This window comes from Rhincodon typus, chromosome 19, assembly GCF_021869965.1.
Source record: "Rhincodon typus isolate 14 chromosome 19, sRhiTyp1.1, whole genome shotgun sequence".
Taxonomy (NCBI): domain Eukaryota; kingdom Metazoa; phylum Chordata; class Chondrichthyes; order Orectolobiformes; family Rhincodontidae; genus Rhincodon; species Rhincodon typus.
The window spans coordinates 3,236,309-3,250,075 of NC_063350.1; the positions used below are offsets into that span (position 1 = coordinate 3,236,309).

Genomic DNA, 13,767 nt, shown 5'->3' on the forward strand with positions numbered 1-13,767 from the left:
CCACAAATGCTGCCAGACCTGCTGAGCTTTTCCAGCAACTTTGTTTTTGTTGAGATTGAAGCGTTATTCCGTTTAACTATTCGGGCATATGTATTGCCTTTAGTGACAGTGTTTTGGTGAAGAGGGGAGTGTTCCCCTGTGTGGCCTGGCAGTGACTGGAATGAGAGCAGGCACTGTGCGGATTTCCAATGTGACCACTCTGTGTTTTAGACCATACGAGTCTGCCTGAAGAGGACATGCCAGACAACAGGAGCTGTCAGTGTGAGTTCATGACGGACGATCTCACCCCTGGACTGAAGGTTTCAATCAGAGCCATGTGGTAAGACTTAGACTGAAAAATAAATTCTGTTTTTGAGAGCTGTGTACTCAACTGTGTATCTCAACTGGGAAGTCCATGGTAATTGGTTTGAGCCAAGCCCAGAAAGTTGCAATCTGTCAGTGCGGAGGGAGTTAGGACGTTGATGTCCAAGAGGCTGGCTCAATGGCAAAATGTAATTTCCAGCTGGTGTGTGCCTTAAGCTGTTTTGAAGCCAGGAAATCTGTGCATGCCAACTAGCAATGGAGCCCCTCAGTGTCAGACTGTGATGATGTGGGGAATGAGAGCGCAGTGAGTGTAGCGTTCCCTCTACTGGCTTCATCACAGACCTCTTATTTCCTGGACTAACTTCTGAGCAGCCTCTGACCATCCCTTTCAGCTGAGAAAGGCAGGGCCTGTGACATTAGCCTAGCCCCATTCTTCATCCCATCCCACCCCACCCCACCCCACCCCACCCCACCCCAATTCACAATGCAGCCCCTCTATCATGTCACAGGACCATGACTTGCTGAGCACAGGAACATCTGTCTTTGTTTTGTGACCCATTCCCTTTAGAGAAGGGAGATGCCTCTCTCTTGTTAATGGTACTGGCCTAGTGATCCCATTGGTTAATGGCCCTGAGTCATGGGGTCAAATCCCACTACAGCAGCTAATTAGTAAATCTGGGAGTTGAAAGCTGGCCTCAGTGACAATTACTATTGGTTCTCTAATGTCTTTTAGGGTAGGAAATCTGCCGTCTTTACCTGGTCTGGCCTACATGTGACTCCAGATCCGCAGCAATGCGGTGGACTCTTAATTGCCCTCAGAAATGGCTTAATGGGCATTTAGGGACAGCAACAAATGCTGGCCTTGCCCATCTAAGAATAGATTTTTAAAAAGCTAGCTTAACTGTGGACGAGCAATCTTAGCCTCTTTCAGGTGACTAGCTCCCCCAGTAACATGGACTGGGATATGATAAAGATGTCCCAAGTGTTCTCAAAGAGATGAGGGTGGGAAATTTTACATCAATTTTCCTTGGAGCATTTACATTCTTGATGTTAGGAGGAGAAGGTAGAATCGGGGAGGGTCCCGGGGCTGGTTATTGTTCAGCGACTCAGTACAAGGAGGTTAGTGTTTGATGAATAACACAGACTTTCTCCACTGATTAACGCTGAGGTTCACAGGGTGAAGGCTCAATCATTCCGAGGAGCAGGGGTGGAGGGTGGTGTTACTGGGTGAACCAGGTGGATTGACTCTCTTGCTTTTCTGCCCAATCTTTGCTCTTGTCTGCCAGCTCTAACTGTCAGGAAACTTTCTTTGTAGCATTATGCGATTTCTCGTTTCAAAACGGAAGTTCAAGGAGAGTTTGCGGCCGTACGACGTCATGGATGTCATCGAGCAGTATTCCGCAGGCCACTTGGACATGCTTTCCAGAATCAAAAACCTACAGTCCAGGCAAGCATACACTCTTCCATTAAACTGCAGCCTCTCCCTCACCTCGGCCATGCCCCTCCACTGTGTGTCCGTGACCAACTCCATCCCTGTCTGAATCTGTGAAACACACCCCAACACTACACACTCGTCACATTAAACAGATTTGTGTCCAATCATTACTCGGTGGAATATTTCACTTATCATAGAATCATAGAATCCCTGCAGTGTGGAAGCAGGCCATTCGGCCCATCGGGTCCACACTGACCCTGTGAAGAGCATCCCACCCAGACCCGCCCCTTTACCCAATTGCTGTAACCGTGCATTTCCCACGGCTAATCTACCTAGCCAGCACATCCCTGGACACTATGGGGTAATTTAGCATGGCCAATCCACCCCAAGCTGCATTTCTTTGGACAGTGGGAGCAAAGCAGAGCACCTAAAGGAAATTCACTCTGACACGGGGAGAATGTGCAAACTCCACACAGATAGTCACCCGAGGGTGGAATCAAACCCATCTCCCTGGTGCTGTGAGGCAGCAGTGTTCACCACTCTTTGAGAAAATAATATTTTTGGAATATATGATACTTAAGCTTAAAATCCAGGCCTATACTGAGGGAGTGCTGCACTGTTAGAGGTGCTGTCTTTTGGATAAGGTGTTACATCAAGGACTTGTCTGGCCTCTCGTGAGGAGGTCTCACAGCCACTATCCAAACAATAGCATCGGACGTCTTTCCAATCTCCTGACCAATACTTATCCAGCATCACAAAAACATTATCGCTTTGCTAATTATGGCACTTTTCTGTCAGCAAGCTCACCACCAGATTTTCTACATTCCAATGGCAGCTTTATCTATAAAATGATTTCATTGGTTGTGACTTTCTTTCACACATCCTTAAGTTGTGAAAAGATGCTTTTTAAATCTAGGTCATTTTCTGTGTTGTGTCGTGTGTAACTCACCTGAAAGGCACAGGTGAATTTGATATTATAGTTCCCAAAACCCTCCACCACTGGGCTCTCCTGACCTCATGGCTGAGTCTGCAATAGAGGTTGGGGTCACTGTGATTAGCCATTGTAACAATCTAACCAGAAAAGTAGAAGGCAGATTGGATGGTGCTTATTCTTTTATTGAGTGTGATCCCTACATTCCCACCATTTGTTCATCAAGGCGAGTGAGACTGTACAATGTTTTATGGCCAATGTATTATAACGCGTTTAAGGACCACAGTTTAAGGATTACGGGGTGGGCCATTTAGGACTGAGATAAGGAGAAATATCTTCACCCAGAGAGTTGGGAGCCTGTGGAATTCTCTGCCACAGGACGTGGTTGAGGCTAAATTATTGAATATTTTCCAGAAGCAGTTAGATATATTTCTTATGACTAAAGGGATCTAACAGTCTGGAGAGAAAGCAGGAACAAGGCACTGAGCTGGATGATTAGCCATGATTCTATTGAATGGCAGAGCAGGCTTGAAGGGCTGAATGGCCTGTTCCTATTCCTGTTTTCTTTGTTTCTATGTCATGTACACAGTGCTGTTAAGTACAAAGTAAAAACTTAATTCCTATTGAAATTTCCATGTAGACTTTATCTAGTACATTGATGTAAGATTTTTAATATATTTTTGTTATGAAATTCCATCCTCAAAACAATTAGCTTCAGCTGAACCTAAAGAATGAAATGCTGAAGGGAAAACCTGGTAGATTTCCTACTGCGTCTTTATTAGAAGTTTTGAAAAATGCATATTTTTGAATGAAAATATATTTGTGCCAAAATTATTACTCCTGTCAGAGTATTACCATTTGTGAATATTTATTTTCACATCCTATAAAACAGTTGGGGTTTTTGGTTGTGGTGGAGTAGAGAGAGACAGTGGGCAGTTGGGGGGCTATCACTTTGGCCAGGCCAAGGAGCAGATCCAGGAGGAAATCCTACACCATACCTGGACCCACTCTGCACTGGGTGGCCAAAGACCTGGAGTGTGGGAGTGAAGTGTACCCAAAAGAACAAAAAAGTTACTGAGAAAGTTAAAGAGGGCTGCATCCACCCATAGCCAATGCTCACATAGCCCACGAACTCCACAGCATTGCAGAATAAACAGTTGGGCTGGGAGGCTGGCAACCATCCAAATCTACAATCACATGTGGTTCCCATTGGAAAGAGAGAGGACTCCTTCGCAGACAGCCCTTCACTGGGGACATTTGCCACCCTGCAGTAAAAGAGAATACCAAGGTGTGTCTGGGCAGATGAAGGAGTCGAAGTGGATGATGTGCAGCATCAGCCCTTTCAGGAAACTGCTCCATGCCAGGAGGAACAACATGGAGGGCGTTAGTATGAGGCATCACAGGATGTGGAGTATAGGCTCCCTTTCCCCAGTACTAGTGCCAATTCCCCACGAACCAGAACCCACTTCTCCCAAACCACTCTTTGAATCACACATTCACCTCTCTAATCTATGCCAATTTACACCTGGCACCAGTAGTAATGTACAAATTACAACTATTTTAGCATCTGCATCTTAATTTGACACCTAGGTCCTCAGACTTACTATGTAGAACCTCCTTTGGTACCTACATGGACCATGATGATTGGATCCTTCCCGTCCCATTGCAGGTTCCTCCTAGCTGTGAGCAGATGTTCCAAACCCTGACGTTGGACAGGCAGCCCTCGCTGTTTCGTCTAGACAAGCTGAAAGAACCTCAAGCCATTTAGACAGTTGCAAAGGCTAACACACCCACTCTCTGGGCCCCCCTTTATCTGCTTGACTTGCAGACACACTCTCCTTTCCCTGAACACTGATCAAACCAGGGAGTTCCACCTTAAGAGCTATGACTTGTCTCCCAGTACAAAGAAGCCAGGTAACTTTTCCCCTTTCCCTGATGCATCACCTTACGGGTGTTTCAGCCTGCAGCTCAAGGTTAGAGCTGAAGCTGTTTGTGTTTCGAATGTGCCATAGACGTGTTTACTCAGGACCAACCATGAACTTCTGTGTGCTGCAACCATGACACTCCTGTTCTGCCATCCTTCATGTGTCCTAAGGAACTGCATAATTCTTGTACTCATCTTTCTTAACTTAGAACATAGGAACCTTCCGACCAGCTGCTGAAGTATTTTGATCTTTAGAAATGGAATAAACTTTAGTCACTTGCTGGATACTTACTTCATGAGTAGTTTCTTCTCCTATAGCAGAGAGAAATCAACATGACAAACTTTAAACATACATTTTGATTATTTTTTAAAATTAAGTAAGACTTTAATTGGAGAATCCAATTTCAGGTTCATATTAGCAATATAGGAAAAGAGAAGGCCAATCAGTCCCTCAAACCTGTTTCAATACTCAATGAGCTCAATGTATATTGCTATTTAATAACTTTGGTGAGCAAAGGTCTATCAATGTATAAATGTAAAACCAACAACTGATAGAACATCCTGATAGTGCTCCACACAAAGGTGTCACAGAGGAATGTTTCTTAATTTCACTTCCGAAAGGTCTGGCCCCAAAATTTAGACCATGCTCCCAGATACTCCAAAATTATAGAATTTGTTTCTGCCTTTCCATTTGATTAATTTTCTTTAATATTTTGAAATCTTTGAGCAAATCTCCTTATCACCTTCTAAATTTCAGGTGATGGCCTAATGAATTATTAAGGAAGGGAAATCGTGTCTGACTAATTTATAAGAGTTTTTGAGGATGTCTCAACTAGTGTGGATGGAGGCGAACCAGTAGATGTGTTGTATTGGGACTTCCAGAATGCATTCAACGAGGTACAAAAGATTAAGTCAGATGATAAGAGCCCATGGTATTGGAGGGAGTATATTGGCATTGATAGAGAATTGGCTCATTGGCAGGACACAGCGAGTGGGGTTAAGGCGTTCTTTCTCAGGTTGTTTCTGACCAGTGGGTTCCACAGGGATTAGTGCTGGGACCACAACTGTTTACAGTATATATTAATGACTTGGAGGAAGGAAGTGAATGTACTGGAGCCAAATTTGCAGATAACATAAAAATACGTGGAAAGGCAGGTTGTGAGAGAGATAGAAACAGTTTACAGAGAGAGATTGGTAGAATAAATAAGTGGGCAAAAATTTGGCAGATGAACTATAAATATGACCAGACTACTATTCTGGAGACCCAGGTAATGTTCTGGGGACCTGGTTTCAAATCCCGCCATGGCAGATGAATTCAATAAAAGTCTGGGATTAAGATTGTAATGATGACCATGAAACCATTGCCAATTGTCTGGTTAGTTAGGGAAGGAAATCTATTATCCATACCTGGTCTGGCCTCCATGTGAGTCCAGACCCACAGCAATGTGTTTGACTTTGAACTGCCCTCTGGGCAATTAGGGATGGGCAATAAATACTGACTGTCACACAAGGTGAATGGTTGCTTGGTTAAGCTAACTGATGAGTTCAAATACCCAAGTCCCAACCAGATCAGCATCTTCAGGAGAGGAGGAGGGCTGAACAATAGCAATGAATAGTAATATGGGGTGGCACGGTGGCTCAGTGTTTAGCACTGCTGCCTCACAGCACCAGGGACCTGGGTTCGATCCCAGCCTCGGGCGACTGTCTGTGTGGAGTTTGCACATTCTCCCCATCTGTGTGGGTTTCCTCTGGGTGCTCCGGTTTCCTCCCATCATCCAAAGATGTGCAGGCTAGGTGGATTGGCCAGGCAAAAAATGCCCCACAGTATGCAGGGACGTTTAGTTTAGGTGGGTTAATGGTGGTAAAAATCCCATGCAGGGTGATGTGGTAGGTCTGGGTGAGATGCTCTTCAGAGTTTCAGTGCAGACTCATCGAGTTATACAGCACAGAAACTGACCTTTGGCTCAACTTGTCTGTGCTGACCAAATTTCCCAAACTAAACTTGTCCCACTTGCCTGCATTTGGCCCAAAGCCCTCTAAATCTTTCCTATCTATGCACTTGTCTGAATGTTTTGTAAATGTTGTAATTGTACTCTACCACTTCCTCTCACAGCTCGTTCCATGATTCAATTCAATGGGCTGAATGGCTTGTTTCTGCACTGTAGGGATTCTATGATTCTATGAATACTGCAAATCTGACAAGGCTCCACAGGAGAGTCTGTTGACAGAATGGAGGAGAATGGAACTGGAGCAATTACATTGGAGAGACAGTTGATAATGTGACAGGAGATAGGGAGCAGGAGATGAGTGCATACTAAGTTGACAGGATATGACTGGTGGTGTCCTCTAGAGATCTGTCCTGAGGCCACTCACTGAACGGGTTGGATCAAGCAATATAGATCCATATATCCAAGTTTTCCCAACAATGTTAAGTTCATTGCCACGGTGTTGGGAGGGTAAGCCACAAGGGGGCACATTGATAGTTTCAGTGAGGAGACAGAGCTCTCGCCAATCAGGGTCAATGTGGAGATGTGCAGCGATTTTGGGAATACCGTGGATACCTGCTCCATCTGTTCCTCACTTTGACATGAATGGAAAGCTGCCAGACTTTGAGATTATGACAGAGTACAGCAGTGGGGGCGCTCTGACTGGTAAATATGAAACCGCAGGCTGAGATGTTTATTGGTACAAGGCTCTTGGCAGTTAGTCTTACAATTGACTTTCACCCACACCATTTCCAGAGTTTGCTTGTGAATGGGTCACATCTAGAGCAGGGCAACATTTAGACCCTTAGATTTCTCAGTAACGCATTGACCTTTCGTTGACTTTGATCAAGCCCAGCTGTCGTTGTGGAAGATTTAATAATTTTGCCAAGTTCACAGAAAACTCATCTGACCATTTGTGAAACAGTACAAAGAAATTTTTATGTTCGGACCCTTGTGCAAATTTAGCAGGAAGTGTTGATAGAAACTCTGTCTCACACATATTACTCAGTGCTAGAGAGGCCAGGCTTGCAGTTAACTGTCCCTGTGTCAGAGCTGAGAGTTTCCAAGTCTGAAATCTGTTGATGTATTGCAAGAAGTGAAAAACTAATGTGTAACTTTCAGAAGGCATGTGTTGAGTTGTAGCTGGGAGATTAAGCCCAGGCTCTACCCAACTTCATGTTGCATCAGTGGGATATGTCTCCCTCAACTGTTTATCCTTGGTTTCACATTATCATTCCACAGATTTGATGTCAGCGGGTAAATTGTTTCTGGGGCCTCTGGACACAGCCAGATGTGTCTATGTATGGAATACACTTATTGAACAACAAGCCATGACAGTCAGGTTGGAACTAAACTAGGCTGTCTTACATGACCCTAATACAGAGAACGCTGGAGAAGCTCAGCAGGTTTGGCAGCTTCTGTGCAGAGCAAAACGGAGTTAACATTTCTAGTTTGTGTTCTGATGGAAGATCATACTGGACTCAAATCAATTCCATCTTCTTCCCACAGGTGCCACCACACCTGCTGAGTTTCTCCAGCAACCTCTGGCATTTGGTTCAGATGTCCAGCGTGTGAAGCATTTTGCCTCTATTTTACACGCTGAGGGGCTGACTTATTGACATTTTACAGGTGCTGACTGTTTTGGAAAATAATGGTGAGGTCACAGAAAGGAGTCCTGCTTATGAGATGGATTCTTTCAACAGGACCGTTCCCAGTAATGTTCTCGACACTGTCTGTGTCATTCGATTGATAAATGTACTGCTGTCTTGTAATTCTGTTCTGTGTCCTCACATTGCTTCATTATGCATTTAGCTGGTGTTCTCTTTTATTTCAATCTGCCAGGATAGATATGATTGTGGGTCCCCCACCCCCTTCAACTCCCCGGCATAAGAAGTTAAAGGGAATCCTCACCACTTCCAAAGATTCAATCCAATACTCTCCTAGGTTAGGACTAAACTCGACAGAATGCGTACTTTGTCTCACTCAAGAGTTATTATTTATGCAGCCAACCCCCTTCTTCAGGCACAGATCCATAAAAAAGAACTTAAATTAAAGTTTCTTCAAAAGGATTTGATTCAAGTTCAGGTGAAAATTTACTCAGCACTTCAAGTTATTATCCGAAGGATACAGATGAGAGGGTAAGTGCTAAATAAAGTGGTCGATGAAGGGGTTTAGCTGTCAGTGCTTGTATTGCACTATGTAAACTGGTGAAAGCTTTTTGATTTCCTTTGAATGACTGGGAATGCTTGCGATTCTAATGGCAGGAGATGGGCAAGAAAGCAGCATCTTTTGCGCTTTGGGTTTGAAATTGCTGTTTGTTATTTGCATGGAAGCATGAGACACATGAGGCATGGATACATTCTGAGGCAAAGGGCAACATGAGGTGTGACAGGCTCACTTTCATTCAAATAAAAAACAAACGATGTGGCACACTGTGGCTTTGATTGGGCAAATGGCGGACAACCAAATTTATCATTGAACAGAAACCCAACAAAGACTTTGGACAAGGAAAGCAGCAGAGACCTTCCCTGGTGAGAGAGAAGCAGAGTGCACTATCATTGAGTATGCACCAACTGCACAACCCCGTACCGGGACAGCTTCTCCAGAATGAGGGGCTTCAGCTATTTTCTTGTGAGTCTTAAAGTTCTCACATGAAAAGAAAGTGTTGGAATAAAACTCGATGGGTTAGGCAACATCCATGCAGAGAGAGTTAACAGTTTCAGCAGAGGAATTTTACATTTCCAGAACCCACCGTATTCTGCCTCCAGGTTAGTGTTCAACATTCTCATCCTTACTTTCCGATCCCTTCATAGCTTCCAGCCTATCACAACCTTGTGAGAACTCGGCACTCCTCCAATTTGGCGCTAAGCTCTGGAACTCTGTCTCCAGATTTCTCCCCCTCTCCTCCTTAAAGATATTGCTCAGATTCTACCTATCCTAATATTGCTGTCTTCGGCTCCGTCTCTGTCTAATTCCCGAGAAGCACTTTGAGAGGTTTTACTGCAGCTGAGGCGCTATATCAATGCAAGTTATTTTCTTTCCTATCACAACATTGGTGACTGATATAAAGTTTCTTTTCACTGCAGTAAAATATTCTGAAAACAGAAATGTTCTCAGACACAAAATGACACAAATGGAGGTATTTGGATGGTGACCAAAACCTTGAGCAAAAGGGTAGGCTTTAAGGAGAAATTTAGGGTAGAGAAGGGGCTCAAAGAGGTTTAAATGAGGGAATCCAACAGCATGGGATCTCGGAAGCTAAAGGCACAAATGAAATGAAAAAAAATAGAGTGGAGACTCCAGAGAGTGATTGGAACAATTCAGAAATCTTGTAGGGATGCACAACTGGAAGGATGTTACAGAGAGAGGGAGTGGTGAGGCCAGGGACAGATTGCTGTCCTATCTATTTGTTGATCCAGCTAAAACCATTGACCCCGGTTCTAGCAGGGTGCCCCTAGTCTTACTGCAACATAGCACACTGTGATGGCTTTTTATCTGTCATTGGAAAAGCCTGATTTCTAAATGGATATCTTTTCTTGATTTGCATTTTAGTTCCTCGCCTAATTAGATTTGATTTATTGTCATGCGTATCTAAGTACAGTGAAAAGCTTTGTTCGTGAGCAGTACAGGCAGATCACAGTAATCAATGATCATTAGGGTGAAAAAAGCTTGGACAGAGTAAGACATACAGGTTGCAGCACACAGGATGTATGCAAGGCAGATCCATTTTTCGCGAGAGCAGGATTGAGGCATTTACCCAACCTTCTCACAAATACACACACATCCCTGAAGGTTTGTAGAACCACTGAAAAGAACATTCTCAGCAAGGAGTACCTATTTCCCATTTTAAGCAAAGCCATCGTCTTTCTCTGCATTGATAGATTGTTGGAATTTACATACCACAGCCACCTCTGGGGACCTAGGTTCAAGTCTAGTCCAACCTGTAGAATGAAGGAAACAAAAAATGTGCTGGAGAAACTCAACAGGTCCGACAGCATCTGTGGAGAAAGCAACAAAGTTTGGGTTCAATGTGACTCTTCTATGGAACTCATAGAAGATCTCATTTTACCAGGTTTGGCTCTTAGCTCCTCTGCAAGATGAGCTTATCTATGAACCAGGGAGAGTGGGAGCTGAGTGGATATGTTACAGACAATCTAGAGATCAGTTGATTTGAAGACACGGGTTCAAACTGCTCTGTGGTAGCTAGGAAGCTCAATGCAAATTAACTAAATAAATAAGTCAGGAATAAGGAAAGTAGTCTCATAAATGATAATGCTGAAGCTACCAGATAGTCAGAAAATCCCATCTATTCGCTACCATTTCTTAGGGAAGGATCTCTGCTGCCCTTACCCTGCCTGGGATTCTTTGTGACTCCAGACCCACAGCAATGCAGTCAACTCTGAACAGCCCTCGGGAGTACTCTTGTAAACCACTGAGTGAGGTTCACCACCACCACTTTACCATGGGCAACGACTAATGGCTTTCTCAATGATGCCTACATCCTGCGAAAAATTAAGAAAAAGAAATTGGAACCGAGTTTCTGATTGACCCAACTCCTACCAGGCCACAAAGGCAGCTGGTTTGCAAAATGGAATCTATCAGTCAGGCTATAGTTCTGCAGTTAGTGTGGACGGTCAGCAATTGGCAATAGTAGAGGCAGCTCGAAGCTGCCCCATAATGTCAGTTCCTAGGTTCCCTCATTGGGAAAATGATTCAGCACCGGAACATTGTAACGGTGACAGATGTCCAGCTGCTCTCCATTGGTCCCTCCAACTGAGGATAGATCCTATGACCAGAAGACATGGGAGCAGAACTAGGCCATTCAGCCCATCTAGCCTGTTCCACCATTCAATGAGATCGTGGCTGATCTGATCATTGTCAGCTTCAGTCTTTTGCCTTTCTCCTATAACCTTGGATTCCCTTACTGATTAAAAATCTACCTCAGTCTTGAATATTCTAAATAACCCAATCTCAACAGCTTTCTGCAATAAATAATTCTACTCATTTACTACCTGCTGGGAGAAGAAATTCTTCCTTATCTCTGTCTTAAATAGGTGACTCCTTACCCTGAGACTCTGGTCTAAGGTTTCCCCACCAGGGGAAACAGCCTCCTACACTAACCCTTTCAAGTCCCCTCAGAATCTTCTGTGTTTCAACAAGGTCAACATGCAACTCCAATCAGTGAAGGTCCAACCTCAGAGGACAGGATTTTGGAATTTGTGCACACAAATTGATATTATTCAGTTGCTCTCCCTGATGAGAAATATGATGATGATTCTGGATATAAAACCTTGGCTGGATACACAGTTGATTAAAATTATGATTGCTGGATTCCATGGGTGCCTCCCGATATGAAAAGCATCATTTTCCTCTCTCGGTGATCACCCTCTGCTTGTGTATGGATATCCATTCTGAATCCACACAAACGCCAAGGCACATGATGAGTCCATGGAGTGCCAGCCTTTGCCCAGCTTCAAAACATCACCTTCCTTTTAGAGACACGTGCTGTTCCTTATCGAATCCTCCAACCCCAGCCTTTCATCGCTTTGTGTCTGTATGCAACTTCCATTGCTGTCTCTTGTTGTGAGTCATGTGCACGTTATTGGCATGCCCGATGTAACTGTGTATGGAGCGCATCTCAGTAATGCCTGATTAATAACTGTTGAGTTATATTTTAGAAACTGACTCCACTGTTTCCTCCCCACTCCTCGCCACTTAATGAGAAAAGACAAATTCCAACCCTTCCCTTCCCCAGAAAGAATCTTATGGTACCTTGAGAGAAACTTTCCCCTTGAAGAGTTCTGATCATCTTTGTCCAATGGCCTTGCATTTTCCAATTTGTTGACGCTAACACCTAGACTGACAATCGGGCTGGACTTTGTACGTGAAAGGCAGAGTTACTGTCTACCCTATTACCTCAGGTATCTGTTTACCTTCCATGGTAGAGTTGACCAGATTGTTGGCCGAGGCCCCCAGCTCCAGGAGAAGGACCGCACCAAGATCCCAGCAGAGCCTGAGGTTCCCGAAGACCTGAGTATGATGGGACGTCTTGGGAAAATGGAAAGACAGGTAACGCTTGGTCTTAGGGATCATGGGGAGGTTTTCAATAACACGTTAATGACTTGGGAGCTGAAATGCTGCTCCACAAACCAAACATACGAAAAAACAGGATAACATAAAATTTACAGAATGGTAACGGTCATTTTTTAAAGGATCTAGGCAGCACGGTGGCTCAGTGTTTAGCACTGCTGCCTCACAGCACCAGAGACCTGGGTTCGATACCAGCCTCTTGCAACTGTCTGTGTAGAGTTTGCACATTCTCCCCTTGTCTGCGTGGCTTTCCTTCGGGTGCTCCGGTTTCCTCCCATATTTCAAGGATGTATAGGTTAGGTGGATTGGCCATGCTAAATTGCCCAAAGTGTGTAGGGACATGCAGGCTAGTGGATTAGCCATGGGAAATGCAGGACTACAGGGATAGGGTGGGAGGGATGTTCTTCAGGGAGTCGGTATGGACTGAATTGCCTGCTTGCACACCGTATGGGTTCTATGATTTGGTTACAGTGTGTAGAAATTCCTAAATATTCTAGGAGGACCAAAGAATGATGATCTGCTTGGATCCAGGACATCAAGATTGGCACGTAGGGATTTGGAGAGTGATGCTCCCAGGAGCTATTACGAATTTCTGGCTGAATTTTAACTGAATTAAGGAATTCCTGCTCTGAAAGCGAGAGCGAGTCCTCAGCACTGGCTTGAGATGGTGGGAATATGGGGACAAATTGAGTGGAGATGCCCAATTATGAGGCCATCACTGAGACTACCATCCAATTAAAGGGAGAGGACTGCCTTTCAGAGTTGCAGATTGCCCAATCACTTGGCCAGAAAGTCTGCAGCCTCCTCAGCACCCCAAATGCCAGTTGAGCTGCTGAGGAGGAGCAATAGGAGTCTCTCTATTGAAGTGTCTTAGCAGGCCAGGTGAGCTCTGTGCTGGAATATGGTAGAAATTACACTGACAACCAATCTAACACGATCAGCAAAGATCAAAACGTGGCTCACTTATGGTTTCTACATGTCACGTATATTCAACTGCAGGGGCCAGTCCTGTGAAAGCAAAAGGAATTTGTCCAGACATTGTTCCTTGTTTTAAGTTAAACAGGAGTGTGGGGAAACAATACTGTATTTTCCATGGTAA

At 44.3% G+C, this 13,767-nt stretch overlaps 1 protein-coding gene across 1 annotated transcript in view; it reads left to right on the plus strand.

The window, feature by feature from the left end:
* The window catches only part of LOC109923583 (potassium voltage-gated channel subfamily KQT member 2-like), a 59,466-nt gene that overhangs the window by 39,578 nt on the left and 6,121 nt on the right, over positions 1-13,767 (plus strand). Inside the window, exons 12-15 of the mRNA XM_048608513.1 lie at positions 211-319; positions 1,619-1,750; positions 8,421-8,522; positions 12,524-12,647. Coding sequence (XP_048464470.1) covers positions 211-319; positions 1,619-1,750; positions 8,421-8,522; positions 12,524-12,647 — 467 coding nt within the window. The remainder of the gene's footprint in view (positions 1-210; positions 320-1,618; positions 1,751-8,420; positions 8,523-12,523; positions 12,648-13,767) is intronic.